Below are 23375 nucleotides of genomic sequence, written 5' to 3' on the forward strand. Positions count from 1 at the left end.
GGGGAAGAGCCTGCTCTAAGTTTGACTAAGTTTCTAATTTTGTATTTTAAAATTGCATGTTACTTTTCTTTTTTTTTGGCTTCAAAAATAAACTTTATTCAGAATAAAAAATATATACCAAACAAAAACTGTGCAAAAACTCTTCATAGTTTCTACATTCAATAGTGTCACACTCAGTAGCGTTCTCATCTATCTTCAAACAAAACACCATTGCCACTAATGACCACTGGGGTGATCTTCCTTCCCTTGTTTGAGGGATGTCCCCAACGGACACTGCCCAAGAGCGGATGGACTCTAGACTGCGGTCCTCCCGCATAGAGCCTTGGCCTGGCTGCTCGGGCTTTAGCGAGTCCCTCGGCACACACTCCTGCAGTCTGGAATGGACCAGTTAGCAACATTCCCTGACAGACATCTTGTTTTGTTGGGAAACCAACAAGTTTTTGACAGACCAAAGAGCGTCTGTCATTCAGCTGATAATCCTTCCAGGAGCACGTGTTGTCCGTCTCCGAATGTGGGAACATTCTGGAAACAGCCCGTAAATCAGGGAGTCCTCTGTGATGGAGCTGTTCGGGATGAACCGTGACAAGGACCCTTGCATCATTCTTCAGACCCTCTTCCAACATCCACACTCTGCAAAGAGATGGGCAACTGTCTCCTCTCTGTAGCAGCCATCCCGAGGGCAGCGTGCATCGGTAGTAAGACTTTGACGGTACAAGAAAGATCTGACTGGGAGGGCTCCCACAACACCAGCCAAGAGAGATCTTGGTGCTTATTGGTGCATTCAGGCAATTAGGCACTTTGCCAGACAAACTGGGCAGGTGAAAGGAAAACCAGGAAAGTTTGAATCAATAAGCCAAAAATCTATAGCAGGGATTTTACTGGAACTGATCATCCAGGATCGAATGAATGGGCAACTTGAAACCTTTTAGTTGAGAGATAGCCAGCATGGATTTGTAAAGTTTAGATCACGTCACAAAACCCAGTAGGATTTTTGAAGAGGTGACAGTAATAGACATATCTCTGAATATAAACACTTTTGGCATATAAAGAACTATGGCAAGAGTGAAGGGCAAGACTGTCAGGAGTACGGATCAAAACACAAAGTGTTGTAGGAACTCTGCCAGACAGGCAGCATCTGTGGAGGAAATGGAGAGGCAATGTTTTAGGTCAGGACCCTTCTTTAGACTGATAGAGTAGGGGGGAGAAAGGAGAGAAAAAGAGGTGGGAACAGTGAATGGTAGAGTTTTGGGGAGTGTCATAGAGCAGAGGGATCTAGGAGTGAGGTACATAGTCCATTGAAAGTGGCATCACAGGTAGATAGGGTGGTCAAAAAGGCTTGAGGCATATTGGCCTTCGTCAGTCAGAGTACCGAGTATAGAAATTGGGAGGTCATGTTGCAGTTATATAAGATGATGGTGAGACTGCATTTAGAGTATTGTGTTCACTTATGGGCACCATGTTATAGCAAAGATGTTGTCAAATTGGAAAAGGTAATGGTGGAGCAATGGTGGGTCAAGCAACATCCCTGGCGAAAGAGAATGGGTGACGTTTTGTTCAGTTTTGGTCGCCCTGCTGTAGGAAGGAGGTCGCAAAGATGTAAACAATAGACAATAAGTGCAGGAGTAGGCTATTAGGCCCTTCGAGCCAGCACCGCCATTCACCGTGATCATGGCTGATCATCCACAATCAGTACCCCGTTCCTGCCTTCTCCCCATATCCCCTGACTCCACTATCATTAAGAGCTCTATCTAACTCTCCCTTGAAAGCATCCAGAGAATTGGCCTCCACTGCCTTCTGAGGCAGAGAATTTCACAGCTTCACAACTTTCTGAGTGAAAAAGTTCTTTCTCATCTCTGTTCTAAATGGCCTACCCCTTATTCTTAAACTGTGGCCCCTGGTTCGGGACTCCCCCAACATCGGGAACATGTTTCCTGCCTCTAGTGTGTTAGATCCCTTAATAATCTTATATGTTTCAATAAGATCCCCTCTCATCCTTCTAAATTCCAGAATATGCAAGCCCAGTCGCTTCAGTCTTTCAAAGGACGACAGTCCCGCCATTCCGGGAATTAACCACATGAACCTACGCTGCACTCCTTCAATAGCAAGAATGTGCTTCCTCACGTTTGGAGACCAAAACTGCCCACAATACTCCAGGTGTGATCTCACTAGGGCCCTGTACAACTGCAGAAGGACCTCTTTGCTCCTATACTCATCTCCCCTTGTTATGGCCAATATTCCATTGGCTTTCTTCACTGCCTGCTGTACCTGCATGCTTCCTTTCAGTGACTGATGCACTAGGACACCCAGATCTCGTTGTACTTCCCCTTTTCCTAACTTGACACCATTCATATAATAATCTGCCATCCTGTTCTTACCACCAAAGTGGATAATCTCACATTAAACTGCAACTGCCATGCATCCGCCCACTCACACAACCTGTCCAAGTCACCCTGCATCCTCATAGCATCTTCCTCACAGTTCACACTACCACTCAGCTTTGTATCATCTGCAAATTTGCTAATGTTACTTTTAATCCCTTCATCCAAGTCATTAATGTATATTGTAAATAGCTGCGGTCCCAGCACCGAGCCTTGCAGTACCCCACTAGTCACTGCGTGCCATTCTGAAAGGGACCCATTTATCCCCACTATTTTCTTTCTGTCTGTCAACCAACTTTCTATCCATGTCAGTACCCTACTCCCAATACCATGTGCTCTAATTTTGCCCACTAATCTCCTATGTGGGACCTTGGAGAAGGCTTTCTGAAACACTACATCCACCGGCTCTCCCCTGAGCATTTTCCTAGAATCATCCTCAAAAAATTCCAGAAGATTAGTCAAGCATGATTTCCCCTTCGTAAATCCATATCGACTCGGACCGATCCTGTTAGTGCTATCCAAATGCTCTGCAATTTCGTCTTTTATAATTGACTCCAGCATCTTCCCTACCATCGATGTCAGACTAACTGGTCTATAATTTCCTGTTTTCTCTCTCCCTCCTTTCTTAAAAAGTGGGATAACATTAGCTACCCTGCAATCCACAGGAACTGATCCTGAAAATATAGAACATTGGCAAATGATCAACAATGCGTCCGCGATTTCTAGAGCCACCTCCTTAAGTACCCTGGGATGCAGACCATCAGGCCCTGGGGATTTATCAGCCTTCAGTCCCATCAGTTTACCCAACACCATTTCCTGCCTAATGTGAATTTCCTTCAGTTCCTCCGTCACTCCAGGATCTCTGGCCACTAGAACATCTGGGAGATTGTTTGTGTCTTCCTTAGTGAAGACAGATCCAAAGTACCGGTTCAACTCGTCTGCCATTTCCTTGTTCCCCATAATAAATTCACCTGCTTCTGTCTTCAAGGGACCCACATTTGCCTTAACTATTTTTTTCCTCTTCACATACCTAAAGAAGCTTTTACTATTCTCCTTTATATTATTGGCTAGCTTACCTTCGTACCTCATCTTTTCTCCCCGTATTGCCTTTTAAGTTATCTTCTGTTGCTCTTTAAAAGAGTCCCAATCCTCTTCTTTGCTATGTTATACTTCTCTTTTATTTTTATGCTGTCCTTGCCTTCTCTTGTCAGCCACGGGCGCCTCTTACTCCCCTTAGAATCTTTCCTCCTCTTTGGGATAAATTGATCCTGCACCTTAGAAACATAGAAACATAGAAAATAGGTGCAGGAGTAGGCCATTCGGCCCTTCGAGCCTGCACCGCCATTCAATATGATCATGGCTGATCATTCAGCTCAGTAGCCTGTACCTGCCTTCTCTCCATACCCCCTGATCCCTTTAGCAAAAAGGGCCACATCTAACTCCCTCTTAAATATAGCCAATGAACTGGCCTCAACTACCTTCTGTGGCAGAGAATTCCACAGACTCACCACTCTCTGTGTGAAGAAATGTTTTTTCATCTCAGTCCTCAAAGACTTCCCCCTTATCCTTAAGCTGTGACCCCTGGTTCTGGATTCCCCCAACATCGGGAACAATCTTCCCGCATCTAGCCTCTCCAACCCCTTAAGAATTTTATATGTTTCTATAAGATCCCCCCTCAGTCTTCTAAATTCCAGCGAGTACAAGCCCAGTCTATCTAGTCTTTCCTCATATGTAAGTCCCGCCATCCCAGGGATCAATCTGGTGAACCTTCTCTGTACTCCCTCTAAGGCAAGAACGTCTTTCCTCAGGTTAGGAGACCAAAACTGCACACAATACTCCAGGTGCGGTCTCACCAAGGCCCTGTACAACTGCAGCAGAACCTCCCTGCTCCTAAACTCAAATCCTCTTGCTATGAATGCCAACATACCATTCGCTTTCTTCACTGCCTGCTGCACCTGCATGCTTGCTTTCAATGACTGGTGCACCATGACACCCAGGTCACGTTGCATCTCCCCTTCTCCCAATCGGTCACCATTCAGGTAATACTCTGCTTTCCTGTTCTTGCCGCCAAAGTGGATAACCTCACATTTATCCACATTATATTGCATCTGCCATGCATTTGCCCACTTGTCTAATCTATCCAAGTCACTCTGCAGCCTCCTAGCATCCTCCTCGCAGCTAACACTGCCACCCTGCTTCGTGTCATCCGCAAACTTAGAGATGTTGCATTCAATTCCCTCGTCCAAATCATTAATATACACTGTAAATAACTGGGGTCCCAGCACTGAGCCTTGCGGTACCCCACTAGTCACTGCCTGCCATTCCGAAAAGGACCCGTTTATTCCTACTCTTTGCTTCCTGTCCGCCAACCAATTTTCTATCCACCTCAACACTGAACCCTCAATACCGTGTGCTTTAAGTTTGTACACCAATCTCCTATGTGGGACCTTGTCGAAGGCCTTCTGAAAGTCCAGATATAACACATCGACTGGTTCTCCCTTATCCACTCTACTAGTTACATCCTCGAAAAATTCTATAAGATTCGTCAGACATGATTTGCCTTTGGTAAATCCATGCTGACTTTGTCCGATGATTTCACCACTTTCCAAATGTAATGCTATCACATCTTTAATAACTGACTCTAGCATTTTCCCCACTACCGATGTTAGGCTAACTGGTCTATAATTCCCCGTTTTCTCTCTCCATCCCTTTTTAAAAAGTGGGATTACATTAGCTACCCTCCAATCCTCAGGAACTACTCCAGAATCTAAAGAGTTTTGAAAAATTATCACTAATGCATCCACTATTTCTGAGGCTACTTCCTTAAGCACTCTGGGATGCAGCCTATCTGGCCCTGGGGATTTATCTGCCTTTAATCCATTTAATTTACCTAACACCACTTCCCGACTAACCTGGATTTCCCTCAGTTCCTCCATCTCTTTAGACCCCCGGTCCCCCGCTATTTCCGGCAGACGGTTTATGTCTTCCTTAGTGAAGACAGAACCAAGGTATTTGTTCAATTGGTCTGCCATCTCCTTGTTCCCTATGATCAATTCACCTGTTTCCGACTGCAAGGGACCTACATTTGCCTTAACTAATCTTTTTCTCTTGACATATCTATAAAAGCTTTTGCAGTCTGTTTTTATGTTCCTTGCCAGTTTTCCCTCATAATCTATTTTCCCTTTCCTAATTAAGCCCTTTGTCCTCCTCTGCTGGACTCTGAATTTCTCTATGTTTCTATATTTCTATGTTTCCCTCTCAAATTGTAGATTAAAACTTATCATATTATGATCACTGCCTCCTAATGGCTCTTTTACTTTGAGTTCCCTTATCAAATCAGGTTAATTACACAACACTAAATCCAGAATTGCCTTCTCTCTGGTAGGCTCCAGTACAAGCTGTTCTAAGAATCCATCCTGGAGGCACTCCACAAACTCCCTTTCCTGGGGTCCAGCACCAACCTGATTTTCCCAGTCTATCTGCATGTTGCGCATAATCACCGTAGCATTACATTTGCGACATGCCAATTTTAACTCTTGATTCAACTTGCACCCTATGTCTAGGCTACTGTTTGGGAGCCTGTAGATAACTCCCATTAGGGTCTTTTTACCCTTACAATTCCTCAGTTCTATCCATAAAGAATGCAGAGAAGATTTACAAGGATGTTGCCAGGACTCGAGGGCCTGAACTATAGGGAGAGAATAAACAGGTTAGGGAATTATTCCTTGGAGCGCAGGAGGATGAGGGGTGATCATATAGAGGTATACAAAATCATGACAGGAATAGGTCGGGTAGATACACAGCCTCTTGCCCAGAGCACGGGAGTCAAGAACAAGATGACGTTGGTTTAATGTGAGGGGGGAAAGATGTAATAGGAACCTGAGGGGTAACCTTTTCACACAAAGGGTGGTGGGCGTATGGAACGAGCTGCCGGAGTAGGTAGTTGAGGCAGGTAGTAATGCAACGTTTAAGAAACATTTGGACAGATACATGGATAGGACAGGTTTAGAGGGATATGGGCCAAACGCAGGCAGGTGGGATTTGTGTAGATGGGACATCTTGGTCAGTGTGGGCAAGCTGGGCCAAAGGACCTGTTTCCACACTGAAAGACTCTATGACTAAGTCAAATCCAGTAGATAGAGTAAGGGGAATATACAGTGTGCAGAATATAGTTCTCACCAAGTGAACCAATCGCTAATCCCATTCCATCCATTATTTTGACTGGTTTTATAGAGGATGTTTCATTGTAATGGTCAGTATTCCTTGACCCCAGCAAACCACGTCTGAACTCATGGCTTACACCATTTCTGTGCATCAGGCTTTTTCTGCTGATTCAAAGTTCATGGCGTTTTATTTATCCCCATTGAAATCTATCTTCTGCCCACTCTCTTAACCGATCAATGTCTCCTTGTAATTTTTTGGTCTGTGCCACACTATTTATCACAGCATTTGATCCTTCCATTATTACCAAATTGGCACAAGATTAATAAACTGTTGAGGCCTCAGCACAGTTTTGTTGGATCCATTAATCACTTCCAATTTCGTGATATACATCCTATCCTATCTTAAAGTATATGTAATAAGGCCAACTTATCAGCTGATATTCCATAGTTATTGCATTAGGTTGCCTTACATTTCACATTTTCACTTTAGATAACTGTTTCTTGTGTGGAGCCATATTAACTACCTTCTCAAAGTCCAATGCATCCATAAACATTCCTTTATCTAATCGTTCAGTTACATCCTCAAAACTTCAACCAGATTATTAATCAACAGATTAATAGATTCAACATCACCTAAACTTTACCAAGCCTGCTGGCTCTCTCTAATTCACTTAATTTTCTCTAAATAACCAGTCATTCTCTTTATGATTCAAAACAACTTAAACATAACAGATTTTAAATTAAAAGGATTATAATTTCCTGCTTTCTGTCTCACCTTTCTTACAGTTGCAATATTCTAACCTAAAGGAAAATTCCTTGAATCGGCGAGCTTTGGAAGCCTAAATCATCATGACTTAAGACATTTGACTCTAAGATAGAGTCAGACAGTGATACCATGTGGAAATAGGCCCTTCGGCCAAACTTGCCAACACCGACCTACATGTCCCAGCTACACTGGTCCCACATGTCTGCGTTTGGTCCATCTCCCTCCAAACCTGTCCTATCCATGTACCTGTTAAACTGTTCCTTAAATGTTGGGATAGTCAGTGCCTCAATTACCTCCTCTGGCAGATTGTTCCATACACCCACCACCCTTTGTGTGAAAAAGTTACCTGTCAGATTTCTATTAAACCTTTTCCCCTTCACCTTAAACCTTTTTCCTCTGGTCCTCGATTCACCTACTCTGGGCAAGAGACTGTGCATCTACCCAATCTATTCCTCTCAAGATTTTATACACCTCAATAAGATTGCCCCTCATCTCCTGCACTCCAAGGAATAGGATAGAGGGATATGGGCTAAATGCAGGCAAATGGGATTAGTGTAGATGGAGCATCTTGGTCGACATGGACATGCTGGGCCGAAGAGCCTGTTTCCTTGCTGTATGACACTAAGACTTATTCTTGTTCAAACGCCTACACTGTATAGCCATCAAGTCATGGAAATTGTCAAATTATTGTACTGCATAGATTTCCATTCTACAGGTTTTCACTGTAAGGACTGCAAGAAATCTCAACATTGGAGTTGTCTTGCCTAACGATTTTGGGCTTTAGACTTTCACACTAAAACATCTTGTGGTTTTGATTTACGTACATGCATGTACACAGTGGCACAGAAGTAGAGTTGCTGCCTCATAGACCAGAGACCCAGATTTGATCCTGAATACGGGTGCTGTGTGTATAAAGTTTGTATGTTCTCCCTGTGACTGTGTGGGTTTTTTCTGGGTGCTCCGTTTTCCTCCCACACTCCAAAGACGTACAGGTTTGTAGATTAATTGGCTTTGGTGAAATTGTAAGTTTTCCCTGGTTAGTGTACGGGTAATTGCTAGTCGGCAAGGATTTGGTGGGTCGAAGGGCCTGTTTCCGAGCTGTATCTCTAAACTCTAAAGTTAAAAATCTAAAGTCTAAAGTCAAAAATCCAATTTAACTTTATTTATCCCAAGAGGGAAATTAGTCTGCCAACAGTCTTAAAACACAAGATACATGAAACATGAACTTAAAGTGACAAGTGGAAAGGATTGGGATGTGCAAAGATTGGGGAGAGGGGAGTCAGTCTACTCCACGACAGAAGGGTAGAGGAATTGTACAGTTTGTTAGCCACAGGGAAAAAGGATCACCTCCAAGACCAACTCCCATGAATCCAACCTTTCCCCCAGGATGGAGCCAGCCTTCCTGATGAGTTTGTTAATCCTGTTGTTGTCTGCGGTCTTCGCCCTGATGCCCCAGCACACGACGACAAAGAAGATGGCACTGGCCACCACCGATTGGTAGAACATCTGCAGCATCTAACTGCAGACCTTGAAGGAGCGGAGCATCCTCAGAAAGTACAGCCGGCTTTGACCCTTCTTGTACAGGCCCTCAGTGTTCCTGGACCAGTCCAGTTTATTGTCCAGGTACACGCCAAGTTATTTGTACTCCTTGGTAAACTGCACATCCACACCATGGAGACGGGACAGGGGTGTTCCTCTCCTCCTAAAGTCCACCATTAACTCCTAAGTCTTGTCACTTCAAAAATAGCATGCGGTTATAAAATTGTAATGGCTTACTAAGGAAAAAGGTGTTGTTTAAATGCAAGTTTCTCACTGACTTTAACAAAAGTATGAACATAACATACCGCCCGGCGGTATGAACATTGACTTCTCCAACTTTAGACAGTTCCTCTGTCCCTCTCTTCCCCTCCCCCTTCCCAGTTCTCCCTCTATCTTCCTGTCTCCACCTATATCCTTCCTTTGTCCCACCCCCCTGAGATCAGTCTGAAGAAGGGTCTCGACCCAAAACGTCACCCATTCCTTCTCTCCTGAGATGCTGCCTGACCTGCTGAGTTACTCCAACATTTTGTGAAATAAATACCTTCGATTTGTACCAGCATCTGCAGTTATTTTCTTACACTAACATAACTTTCACTATATATTCGTTAACCTTCAACAACTCTGGAGGGATTCTTTCATTGTAAAGAATCTTTCATGGAAGTATGGGAGAAAGATTCCATTTCAAACAAATACAAAAATTAAATCTTCCCCACAACAGGGCACGGTGGCACAGTGGTTGAATTGCTGCCTCACAGCGCCAGAGACCTGGGTTCGATCCTGACTACGGGTGCTGTCTATACGGAATTTGTACATTCTCCCATTGACCACGTGTGTTTTCTCCAGGCGCTCTGGTTTCTTCCCACACTCCATAAACGTGCAGGTTTGTACGTTAATTTGGCTTTGGTAAAGATTGTAAATTGTCCCAAGTACATAGGATAGCGCTGGTGTACGGGGCGATTGCCGGTCGGCGCGGACTAGGTGAGCCAAAGGGCCCGTCTCCGCGCTGTATCTCTAAACTAAATAAGCACATTATCGCTGGGGTTAGGAGATGGGTGTACTGAGGAGGGGATACCCCTGAAGATCTGTCCTGGACGCAGCACACCATAAAGAAAGCCCACCAACGCCTCTACTTCCTTAGAAGATTGAGGAGATTCAAAATGTCCACCGATACTCTATCCAACTTCTACAGGTGTGTGGTAGGGAGAACATTGACTGACTTGCATGGGTTCCTTCTCATTTCACTTCCACCATCATGAATAAAATACAAGAGCCTGAAAATTGTGCCGTCTAAGTTCAGGAACAGCTTCTTCCATATAGCCATCAGGCGATTAACCACTGCAACCTCCAAAGAAGCTCCGAACTACATAGACTTGGAGGTATTATTTTTGACAGCACTGTTACTGCTTGTTTATTAGTTTGTTTTTTAAATCTATACGTATACTGGATATATATATATATATATACTGAACTTTTCAACCCGAAACGTCACCTATTCCTTTTTTCCAGAGATGTTGCATGTTACTCCAATATTTTGTGTCTATCTTTGACAATAAAACACTCTTGACTCCACACTATGGAGAGCAAGGTTGTTGTTCTGGCACCATTCTGTCTCCTAAGCGTGTAGCCACGTGCTTTATTTCGATCCTAACTGCAACCCTTCCAATGCCGACCACCTTCACTCACGGTGTCCATCCACAGTGGACCCAGATGAATGACAGAAGCGGCGGCTTTGTGCGCGCCTTGCCTGCACATTCCTAAACCGTTACGTGGCGCGCCGTTAGCAAACGGGAGCGGACAAGCATATATTTGCCGTTAGCGTGTCTGCTCAATGGAGGCGTAAAGTTAACAGAGAATAAGTTACATTCCACGGAGCAGGAATCCCAACCGCATGTTGCTGTCGATTACACTGAGCGTTCTACACAATTAACCCGCCTGAATTAAACGCCAATGGAGGGTGGCGAGGGAGGGGGGTGTCTTTGCAAGGGTTATCTTTTGCAAGATACGGCGTTGGGACTGACGCGATGCAGGAACAAGTCGGGAATTTGCAAAGCAAATGAACCAGTACGTTCTGGCCCCAGGGTGGACAGATCCGTTTCAGCAAAATCCCCGAGAATCTGTAGGCGTGGACTGGAGAGCGCGCCGGTGCAAACTGCACCTGATTGAAGCGTCACCTAGCCTTGTTCTCCAGAGAAGCTGCCTGGCCCGCTGAGTTACTCCAGCACTTTGTATCCTGTGTAACCAGCATCTCTGGTCCCGTGTATCGATCTTGATTGATTAATTGAAAGATACAGCAAGGAGGCAGGCCCTTCGGCCCATCACCTGTTCACACTAGTTCTGTTCTCCCGCTGTCACATCCACACCCAACTCACGAGCAACAATTTAGAGAGGGCAAATTAACCCACAAACCCGCACGCCTTTGAGATGTGGGATGAAACCGGAGCACCCGAAGAAACCCACGCGGTCACATGGAGAACGTGCAAACTCCGCACAGACAGCACCCGAGCTCAGGATCGAACCCGGGTCTCTGGCGCTGTGAGGCAGCGGCTCTACCCGCCGTGCAATCTTGCCTTAGCATCAGGTTTTTCGCAAACTGAAAGGGAGTGCGGCTTAAACAGGGGGGGGGGGGGGGGGGGGGGGTTAGAGTCAAAGCAAATGGCCTGCAGTTCAATCAACTGCTCATTTAATGAACCGACCATTTTTTTTATTGCGAGAGCTTTTGATATAATCTCAGATTTCATCATGACAGGGAGGATGGTAAAATGCTTGCAAAACCCCTTGGAGGCATTTAAAAGAATTTATTTAACCAGGTATGCACGCACTTGATCGACTCCACTCAAACATGAGACAAACTAACGTGGAAAATCCCACGCCGCTTTCTCGCTCCTCGAAAACTTTGGGGGATGTAAAAAAATCGCTAAAACAAACTTCCTTGCAAAAACAAATACAGGTAAACTTCGGATTAGAAAAGTTTGCTGATTAAGGTGAAGCAATTTTCAATCGGGGGGGGGGGGGGAGATTTTTTCTGTCTTGGGGGAGCATGCACTTGCACGCACAAGGAGAAAAAAAACCCCAACAAAGGTCTTTGTATGGTTGGTCGTTTCGCAAACATCCGTGCATGAGAGGGGCAGGGAAGAAGCCGAGGCTGCACCAACCGGTCCGACAGGTACAAGGGCTTGTTGACACCGTTATTTTTTCAGCACGCATGCGTCCTGGCAAATTTCCTGTTGTGTGTTCAATTACAGAGGGAAACTTTTCCTGTTAGAGTCAAGGTGGCCTGCACAGGTGAGGAGTGGGTCTCCCTCACCTCACACCCCGCACCCCACACAGCCCTCGCTCCAACACACACCGCCTGGGTTGAAGACGCACGGACCTTAGACTGTCTCCGACACACCTGGAATCTGGGCAGCCCGGGATCCGGGTTGGATGCAAAACCAAAAGGGTTCCTGTTCTATTCCCCGGCCCTGCGCTCGCCACCATGCCCAGGGCTTTCTTGGTGAAGAGAAAAGAACCGTACTTGGAGATCCGAGACTGGAATGAGCTGCCGGACGAAGAGCGAGCTGACACCTACATACCAGGTAAAGCGGGGCTAGGTCCGCGGAGAGAGGGGAGGGGGTGGGGGTGGGGGTGTGGGTGGGGGTGTGGGTGTGACTGGGCAGAGAACAGAGGGAAGGAGAGGGAATGGGAAGGGAGGGAGGGGAGGGGAGGGAGGGGAGGGGAGGGGAGGGAGGGGAGGGGAGGGGGGTGGGGGTGGGAGGGAGCGCAGGGGAATTGGTGGGAGGGAGGGGGGAGGACAGAGCAGGGGGAATGGGAGGGAGGGAGGAGGGAGAGCAGGGGGAATGGGAGGGAGGGAGGGGAGAGAGCAGGGGGAATGGGAGGGAGGGAGGGGAGAGAGCAGGGGGAATGGGAGGGATGGGGATAGAGAACAGGGGAGAGGGAGAAGGTGACCAGGCAAAGAGACAAATGGAAAGGGAGGGGAGTGATGGCAAAAAGGGGTCGGGGTAGAGTAAGTAGTAACCTCCTCCCCAAAAGATCTTACTGACCCACAGAGGCTAATCGTGTCTGAATACAGGGGATGTCCACAAGAGTCATTCAGCACAGAAACGCGCCCTTCGGCCCAACTCGTTCATGTCGACCATGATGCTCCCATCTATAGTCCCATTTGCCGTGTTTGGCCCATATGCCTCTATTCCTTTCCTATCCAAGGGTCTTTTAAATGTTGTTATAGTACCTGACGGCGTACCACTGACGGCGCTCTCCGGTGCTCCCGGACACAAGGGGCAGCTGGCATTTGCACTGCAGCCACTCCCAACAGGCTGGGGGGGGATAGTACCCAGGCGGGGATAGTACCCAGGCGGGGATAGTACCCAGGCGGGGATAGTACCCAGGCGGGGATAGTACCCAGGCGGGGATAGTACCCAGGCGAAGATTCCGCCTGCAACTGCAACCTCCCGGCGTAAACATAACGGGACCCGGTGGCCCGCTCTCTTCTCCCTTGACCGGGTCGAGTGTCGGGTTGCATTACCTTCAGTCAGAGACTGATCGGAGGATCAGACAACACCCAGAACTCAAACAAGCCTAGAGCAGAGGGAGAAGGAGGGGGGTCTCATTGTTCACACTCCTCTGGAGCAGTCGCCCAACTCCCTCACTGTGTGCGACCATGTGTAAGAGGCTCCTGTCTTCACTTTCCAGTCATTCTGAACAGTTTCCCGAGTTACCAAGAAGGGAAGGGCGAGGACAAGGCAGCAGCCGGCACGGTCGGCTGGGACCAGGCGTCAGAGCAGCACCGCCTCCCTTACAAGACTGAACCGCGCCAGGAGAATGCGGGCGAGCAGGTTGTGAAGTCGGACTTCAGCAAACGCAACGTCTTGCGAACGAAAATCAAGGTGAGGGCGAGCTCCTTCGTTGCCGAACTCGGGAAGAGAGAGGGCAAACTTCGTGGGTGCATTGAACGCGCGACCGGTGAGACCAGCGCTCTGATAATGACAGCGAGCTGAGAAACCACATAATTTTAAACAAGTTCACATTACAACAAAGAGAGGCGTTCACCTTTTAAAACAAGAAAAAATATATCTTCAGTATATTAAATATAGTATATTCAGCATATTAAATATAGCGTATTCATATATATATATACTATATATAATATTTTATTAGTGCTTTAAAATGTAATTTCCCCTATAAATTACACTTCCCACCAATTCGTATTATACTAGAGTTATACTAGAGTAAAATATAGTATAGATATGGTATATTTAAATATCGTTTCCCCATATAAATGACACATTTCACCAATTCGTATTATGTTAGAAATTAAAAATAACTATATTTATATTATAGTGTATTAAATTTTTATCTTAAGATATAGCGTATACATCAAAATAATAATGGACGTGTATCCGCGCAATATAACGTATAACGTTGTATTAAATATTAATACGATTGTATTACATGCAATAAACATCACATTTTCCCGATTAAACGTTATGTTAGATAAAAACAGTAAAAGTCTGCAAATAATTCGCGGCTGGGAGGTGAAATTTAGTTAATATTCACATCACCAGATTATGCATTAAAAAATTAATATGATACATTATATCAGATATGTGTAACTTAATCTATTGTGTAATCTGTAAATTACAATTATATCAACTGTTAAATTATAAAGTTTCAGCTATGAATAAATAACTCAATTATAAATGTAACATAATGTTGATTCCATTTAACATAAGGCACACTCAGAATTTTATATGAATGACATAATGTGTATTAGTAAATAATCTCGTTTGGTATGTGTAATTAATATTAGTTATGATTATACAATGCATTAAATGTAATATAAATGTGTTATTATACTACATTTAATACGTTGTATGATACAACTAATATTAATTACACACACATCAAACATTTTTCAATAGTTCAATTGGTTCTATAAAATATCTGGTAGTATAAACTATATATATTTAGGCCAATTCCATTGGCCATGAATAGTTTGTATAAAATAAAGTGATCCTAAAATGCACATGAATATCAAAAAAAGTGGGTGGACTGATATCAGGTTGCAGAAGTGGTGTGGAGAAAGTAGAGAAAGATTCAACAAACAGCCATGCAGGATGGATTTCTTTTATGTTAATTGTGTAGAGTAATTGAGTCATGCAACCACGGAATGAGTCCCTTCGGCCCAACGTGACCATGCCAACCAAAATGCTGTATCAAATTTAATCATATTTCCCCACATTTGGCATATATCCCTCTAAACCTTTCCTATCCAAGTACCTGTCCAAATGTATTTTAAATGCTGTTATAGTACCTGCCTCAACTACTTCCTCTGGCAGTTCGTTCCACATATTCACACACCCTCTGTGAAAAAGTTGCCCCTTAGGTTCCTAAAAAAGACTGTGCATTCACCCTAACTATTCCCGTCATGATTTTATACACCTCCATTATACACCTCAACCTCCTGCACTCCAAAGAATAAAGTCCTAGCCTGCCCAACCTCTCCCCATAGCTCAGTCCCTCGCGTCCTGGCAGCATAATAGACAGGTTGGGCCGAAGGGCCTAATGTATAAAATCATGAGGGGGATAAATAGGGTGAGGAGGACATGGATTTAAAGTGAGAGGGGCAACGTTTTCATACAGAGGGTGGTGGGTATATGGAACGAGCTGGCAGAGGGGGTAGGTAGATACAAGGAACTGCAGCTGCTGGTTCACAAAAAAAAGATACAATGTGCTAGAGTAACTCAGCGGGTCAGGCAGTATCTCTGGAGAACATGGATAGGTGTTGTTTTGGGTCGTCCTGATGTAACGACATTTAAAAGACATTTGGACATGTACATACATAGGAAATCAATGGTGCTTTAGAGGAATGCTTAGAGGGATATGGGGCAAATGTGAGCTAATGGGATTAACTTAGATGGGGCATCTTAGTCAGCGTGGAGTTGGGCCGAGGAGTTGTTTCTGTACTCTCGGACTATATTGGAGGCTTTGTGGTATTTGCATGTTGCTTTTGTGGGGTGTTGCATTGCTAACGGTGCATTAATCAGTTGCTGCCCTTCCCCATGCATTAGATCACCACAGGCGAGTGCAGCCAGAGCACCTTCAGCTGCCAGGTGTGCAGCAAGGGCTTCCGCCTACAGCGCATGCTCACCCGCCACCTGAAGTGCCACAGCCAGGTGAAACGCCACCTGTGCACGTACTGCGGCAAGGGCTTCAACGACACGTTCGACCTCAAGCGCCACGTCAGGACGCACACAGGTACGTCCGGCATAAACCCCGCCTATCACGCGAAGCCCCCTGGGAGTTGTAGTCTCCGTCCCAGCCGACTTGCCGTTTATAGTTTAAGAAGTATAAGAAAATAACTGCAGATGCTGGTACAAATCGAAGGTATTTATTCACAAAATGCTGGAGTAACTCAGCAGGTCAGGCAGCATCTCGGGAGAGAAGGAATGGGTGACGTTTCGGCTCGAGACCCTTCTTCAGACTGAAGAAGGCCGTTTATAGTTGAAACAAGGAATTGTAGATCCCGGTTTTACACCAAAGATACTAGAGGAGCAAGATGGACCACTCCGTCGAAATGGCATATACTGAAATGTACGCAGAGGAGCGGAATGTCCGCCATTTTAGTAGGCAAAACCAGCCGTTCGCTGTGTCTCTCGCAGTGTAATCAGTGTTGTGGGAGAACAGTATGTGTGATGACACCATTAAAATGCAGAATATATCTCTTCTACCAACTCACATTTTTTTGCTATTTTTATTTTTAAATGTTTTCCCCCTGCTTAATTTCTCTGATTTTTATTATTTCTCAGTTTCTGCCCATTTCCCTCCCATCCTTCCTCCCCAGCCCCCTTTGTGCAGTTTCCCTTGTATTGCTCAAACACACACTCTGCACAAATTTAACAAATATATATATATATATATATATATGTGTATATATATATATATGTGTGTTTTGTGTGTGTGAGAGGCAAGATAGAGATAAATAGATCTCAAAGTTCCTTCTCATGGATCAGAAGCAACTTTGATTTAAAGCAACGCTCTATATCTCTCTTCATCTTATTTTTCACATGATGTACATAAACCATAAAGGCGATTTGACCTTTGTAGGTAATGCATACATACTTACACTGATACAGAAGTGCTAGCTTTCGACATGAATAATGTATATTGCTACCATAGTTTAGTTTTGAATTTACCATATAATTGAGGGGATCGGTGTAACATAGTGCCAACCCTCACTTTTGTGAAAAATGAGTTACATGCATTAACACAATCCTTACCCACTACCCTACAACCTGTAAAAATTTCATATTTAAATTCAACCGATAAGTTGGTCAAATAACATAGGCACCTTGTTTTTTTTGTGATTTATGGATTTTTCAAATGTGAATAGGTTTCAAATGTGGATAGGTTTCGGGTCAGGGCCCTTCTTCAGACTGATTGTGGGGGGGGGGGGGGGGTGAAGAAAGAAAGTTGGCAGAGAGGAGGAGCAGGACAGAGCCTGGCATTATAAGTTGTGATGTTAAATGCAGAGGTAATGCATGAATATGGGTCCATTCAAACTTGCAGCACCTCACTGGCAAAAACTGGTTCTGAACATTTATGAAAAAAGGATTTGGAGAATCAAGGACAAAAAAAACATAATTTGGTGGCACAAGCAACTGCAGATGCTGGAATCGCGAGGAAAATACGAAGTGCTGGAGAAACTCAGCGGGTCCGAAGCAGAATCCTCTAAAAGTCACCTCTCCATGTCCTCTAGAGATGCTGCCTGACTGTTGAGTTGCTCCAGCACTTTATGTTTTATTATCAATCACGGAGGTAAAGAGGAATGGGTAAAAATGGGGCACATTCAAAAATGTAACACCTTGCAATTGGCTCTCTATATTTCAAGAAAAATATTGATTGGTTTTACATAGACACAAGAAACTGCAAATGTTTGAATCTTGAGCAAAACACAAGGTGCTGGAGGTCAGGCAGCATCTGTGAAGGGAAAGTTTTGGATCAGGACCCTTCTTCAGCCTGATGGAGGAGGGGAGGAAGCTGGAAAAGACAAAGCCTGGCAACAGATGGGGGAGGTGATTGGCAGATGGATGGAGTAAATGGCAAAAGCTAGAGGTGAAAAGGAGACAAAAAGGTGTCAGATAAGTAGGGAAGAGAGGAGTGAAATGTAAAGCCAGAGGGAGGAATGTGGGTGGAAAGAAACAGAGGAGAGGAAAGATGGAGGATAAACTGGAATTGAGGGACTTGGATATGGCAAATGAGTGCACAGAGGAGGGGAAAGATGTAGTGTGACTGGGTGGTGTGAGGGGAGAAGAGGGGTAAGGGGAAAGAGAGGTGGGGGGGGGGAGGGATTATTAAGTTTACTATTTGCTAGCTACTTCCCTAAATTACAAAACAGATTACACTTTAAAAACCCCAGTGTGCATTAGGGATATTCTGAAAGACGTGAAAGCTGCAATATTAGAAACATAGAAAAATACGTGCAGGAGTGGGCCATTCGGCCCTTTGAGCCAGCACCGCCATTCAATGTGATCATTGGCTGATCATCTAAAATCAGTACCCCGTTACTGCTTTTTCCCCATATCCCCTTGATTCCTTTAGCCCAAAGAGCTAAATCTAACTCTTAATGGATTAATGTATTAATGAATATATTTTTGTACATCCAGAGGGGTGTGTTTGGAGTCACCTTGCTATCATATCATATCATATCATATATATACAGCCGGAAACAGGCCTTTTCGGCCCTCCAAGTCCGTGCCGCCCAGTGATCCCCGTACATTAACACTATCCTACACCCACTAGGGACAATTTTTACATTTACCCAGCCAATTAACCTACATACCTGTACGTCTTTGGAGTGTGGGAGGAAACCGAAGATCTCGGAGAAAACCCACGCAGGTCACGGGGAGAACGTACAAACTCCTTACAGTGCAGCACCCATAGTCAGGATCGAACCTGAGTCTCCGGCGCTGCATTCGCTGTAAAGCAGCAACTCTACCGCTGCGCTACCGTGCCGCCCTACTATGGAGTAGGGAATCAGGCAGCAGGCTGTACACATGCATAAAGATGACAGTCAAGAGTGTTTCAGACAGCATCTCTGGAAAAAAAGAATAGGTGACGTTTCATTCACCTTTACCTTTTCTCCAGAGATGCTGTCCAACCCGCTGAGTTACTCCAGCATTTTGTGTTTATCTTCGGTTTAAACCAGCATCTGCAGTTCCTTCCTAAACAGTCAGGAGTGTTTAATTGTCATATGTACCGGCAACAGGACAATGACATTCTTACCTGCTGTAGCTTTACAGGCCTGTTAATGGAATCACACAGATAGATACAGGTCCACCACCGATTTTCCAGCAACTGGTGTTCTAGCCCCCTGTTTAATCCGGATAAAATCCCCCCCTGGAAGTCCCCCTGAAAATGTATTGTCTGGACCGGGTGAGGCAGCCGATCTCAACCTCATCAGGCCGATCAGTGGGTCAAATTTGCTGTCTGCAGCCATGGCTCTGGAATTCCGGCCCGGCTGGAGCCGGCACATCCATCCCGACTTCTGAGGCTGACTTTGCTGGCCGGTATCTGAGCCCCTCCAAGGCCGTGAACTGTTGGTCCGGCAAAAAGGATAATCCAGAAAGGCTCTGGAACCAAGGGTGCTGGAAAATCACAGATTCCTTTTCTCCAGAGATGCTACCCGGCCTGCTGAATTACTCCAGCATTTTGTGTATTTGGTCTGCATCTGCAGTTCCTTCCCATACAAGGGCGCAGAGACGATTGATTGATAGATGCAGCAAGGAAACAGACCCTTTGACCCACTGAGTCCACGCCAAACATTGATCACCCGCTCACACTAGTTCTATATTATATTATGGACAAAATGATATTTGAAGAAATAACACAATTAGTTCAGATTTTCTCTCAGCTTCATCGATCAATGCAGAAATGACTCTGTCGACTGTTTAGGTATGAAGTCATCTTGTTTCTCCACAGTTCTGGGCTGGGAGGGTGTTCAGATGAGAACGTGTTGTGATTTGTTTTGTGCTGATCATTCTTGTTGTTCACTGTGGAATGAATGAGCTGTGCATTGGAGATGAGACCCAGTATGGCAGCGTGTTAACAGTAAATACCACAGCACCCTACTCCAGCTTTGTAGCTGTCTTTTACACTTTAAACAGAGAATAGTGCAACACAGTGGCAGGCTCTTTTCCTCACAATGTCCGTGCTGAACATAATGCCAAGTTGGGGCAGCACTGTGGCAGCTGCCTCACAACACCAGAGACCCAGGCTTGATCCTGACCTCAGATGCTGTCTGTGTGAAGTTTGTACATTCTCCCATAGGTTTCCTCTGGGTGCTCTGGTTTCCTCCCACATCCCAAAGAACTGCAGGTTTGTAGGTTAATTGGCCTCTGTAAATTGCCCCTAGTGTGCAGAGAGTGAATGAAAAAGTGAGATGACATAGAACTAGTGGGAGATAGGGAATTCCCCCAGATCCATCTCCCCACTCCCTCTCTCCCAGACCCCTCTCTACCACTCCCTATCTCCCACTTCCTATGTCCCCAGACCCTTCTCTGCCACTCCCTATCCCCAGACCCTTCCCTCTAGACTCTGTGCCTCTACCCGATTTATTCCTCTCAAAATTTGGGAAACGCACAGCCTCTTGCCCAGCGTAGGGCAGTTCATTTGTATTACATTGCTCTGCTACATGCCAATTGTGGTTAGACATGCGGCCACATGCTGAATCTTCCCAATCTAAGCAAGCAGAGGTGTTGATGAGCTTTCTTTGTGATTGCACTTTGATTAAAAGCACCCCTTGTGTCCCCTGTGCAGGTATCCGGCCCTACAAGTGCAGCCTGTGCCACAAAGCCTTCACGCAGAGATGCTCCCTGGAGTCGCACCTGAAGAAAATCCATGGGGTGGCACAGAAGTACAACTATAAGGAGAGGAGGGCAAAGCTCTACGTCTGTGAAGAGTGTGGTTTCACCGCCATTAACCAGGAGGAACTCTACCTTCATATGAAGCAGAACCACCCGGACAACCCCATGCTAAAAAAGACCTCCAAGAAGATCGTTGCCTCTTTACAGAGGAAACTGCTGCACAACAGCGACGATAACAAGGAATCGGAGTAGGGATGGAGCGGGGGAGGGATTTAGTGCCTTTACTGGAGCCTGGATGCACACCGGTGCCAGGGAGAAAGCAAGCACATCAGGGATTATCTCCGTAAACCAACCACCTTGGAACCTCTTTGCCTGGTGGAATCAAAGAAGACATTTAGACGCTTGCTAAGGCACAAAGTCCCAAAGCAAACTCTCAGGCACTGCTCCAGACAAGTGTGCAAAGATCGCAAAGACCCGTGATCGTGGATGAAATCTTTGTCCTCCTGCTCAGCGTCTGAGAGAGGTGGTGGTGCTTGCCGTTTGGCCCATATTGACTCAATTAGCTATGTGGACAGATCATTAACTTGGGGCAAAGTATTTGACCATAGTCTTTGGGGTTTCCAGCAATTCTCATGAGCTTTACGCTTTGATGCTTCACCTTGTCTGTCAGCTTCCTACTTTGTTCTTTTGTTTCTGGTTCTGGGTAGGTTTTGTTACCTGATGCACTCTATATTCAGTTATAGACTTGCAAGTTTGGAAAATAGCACATATTCCCAAAGGAATAAAAACAGTGAATTTCCAAAATTTGGTGTAAATTATGTCAGTAAGGAGAATTTTGGAAATTTGAGACGATAACATCAAGCTTAACAACCGAGGAAACGTTTTACGCAACTTTGTAAAATAAATACTTATTATAAAGACATGTTGTTCAGATTTATGGACTCTGTTTTCCCACCCCTACTCCTGGCACAGTAGCGCAGCTGGTAGAGCCACTGCCTCACAGCGCCAGAGATACGGTTCAATCCTGACCATGGGTGCTGTGTGGAGTTTGTATGTTCTCCCTGTGACCGCATGAGTTTCCTCCCACATCCCAAAGACTTGCAGGCTTGTAGATTAATTGGTCTCTGTAAATTTGTCCCGAGTGTGTAGGGAGTGGCTGAGAAAATGGGATAACAGAGAACTGGTGTGCAAAATTGGGATAACGTAGAACCAGTATGAACGGGTGCTTGATAGTCAGCATGGACATGGTGGGCAGAAGGGCCTGTTTCCATGCTGTATCTCTAAACTGAACTAAACTTTAAATCCCTTTGGGGGTTACATATCTTTTTGAAACAGTTCTTAAAAATTAGTTTAGAACATAGAACAGTAGAGTAGAGGAACAGGCCCTTTGGCCCACAATGTCCGTGCTGAACATGATGGCAAGTTCATCTCCGCTTGAGCGTGATCCACGTCCCTTCGTCCTGACATATCCTTACTTCAGAAAGCAAAGTCAGGTTGTTTTCCCCGCAGATCGCATGTTGAACACATGTCACTTCAGACACCACCAAAAAATAGGCAAGATTACCATTGAATGGGACATTTATTCTGTTCTGTCAGCAAGAACCATCCAATGTTGTCTCTGTACAATTCCTAAGTAGCTCTGGAACATTAAGTCCTGGGGGTTGAAGAGAAATGATGTGGTGTTGTAGGTAGATAGGGTGAAGAAGGCTTTTGGCACACTGGCTTTCATCAGTTAAGGAATTTAGACTTTAGAGGTAAAGCACGGAAACAGGCCCTTCAGCCTACCGAGTCCGCGCCGACCAGCGATCACGCCGTATACTAACCTACACACACTAGGGACAAGTTTTACAACTTACCGAGCCCAATAAACCTACAAACCTGTACGTCTTTGAAGTGTGCGAGGAAATCGGAACACCCGGAGAAAACCCACGCGGTCACAGGGAGAATGTACAAACTCCGTACAGACAGCATCCATAGTCAGAATCAAATCCGTGTCTCTGGTGCTGTAAGGCAGCAACTCTACCACTGAGGCACCCCAAATTGAATTGAATATGGAAGTTAGGACAAAAGGACTCAAAGTACTGGAGTAACTCAGCGAATCAAGCAGCATCTCTAGAGAACATGGATAGGCGACGTTTCGGGTCAGGACCATTCTTCAGACTATTGGGGCATTAGAAACATAGAAAATAGGAGCAGGAGTAGGCCATTTGGCCCTTCGAGCCAGCACCACCATTCAATATGATCATGGCTGATCATCTAAAACCAGTATCCCGTGTGGATTGTGTTATGGTTGTACAAGACATTGGAGAGGCTGTACTTGGAAGTATTGTGTTGAGGTTTGGTCACCCTGCTATAGGAAAGATGTCTTTAAGCTGTAAAGAGTGCAGGTAAGATTATCAAGGATGTTTGTTGCCAGGACTTGAGGGTCTGAGCTATAGGGAGAGGTAGAGCAGGTTAGGACTTTATTCCTTGGAGCGCAGGAGGCTGAGGGGTGATCATATTGAGGTGTATAAAATCACAAGGGGAATAGATTGGGAAAATGCCTGTGCATTTCCTCTGAGTCTTTTTCCCAGAGTTGTTTAGTTTAGTTTATTGTCACGTGTACCGAGGTACAGTAAAAAGTTTTTTTGCTGCGTGAATGCAGACAGCTGAAAGACGATACATGATT

General features: G+C 45.2%; 1 protein-coding gene across 1 annotated transcript; it reads left to right on the top strand.

The window, feature by feature from the left end:
• The first annotated feature begins 12321 nt into the window (after nucleotides 1-12321).
• On the top strand, nucleotides 12322-20959 carry LOC144596971 (transcription factor Ovo-like 2). The gene is made up of 4 exons (XM_078405871.1): nucleotides 12322-12421; nucleotides 13536-13729; nucleotides 15914-16100; nucleotides 20661-20959. Exons 1-4 carry the CDS (start codon nucleotides 12322-12324, stop codon nucleotides 20957-20959), a joined length of 780 nt encoding a protein of 259 aa, XP_078261997.1.
• The last annotated feature ends 2416 nt before the right edge of the window (nucleotides 20960-23375 follow it).

This window comes from Rhinoraja longicauda, chromosome 9 (assembly GCF_053455715.1).
Source record: "Rhinoraja longicauda isolate Sanriku21f chromosome 9, sRhiLon1.1, whole genome shotgun sequence".
Lineage (NCBI taxonomy): Eukaryota > Metazoa > Chordata > Chondrichthyes > Rajiformes > Arhynchobatidae > Rhinoraja > Rhinoraja longicauda.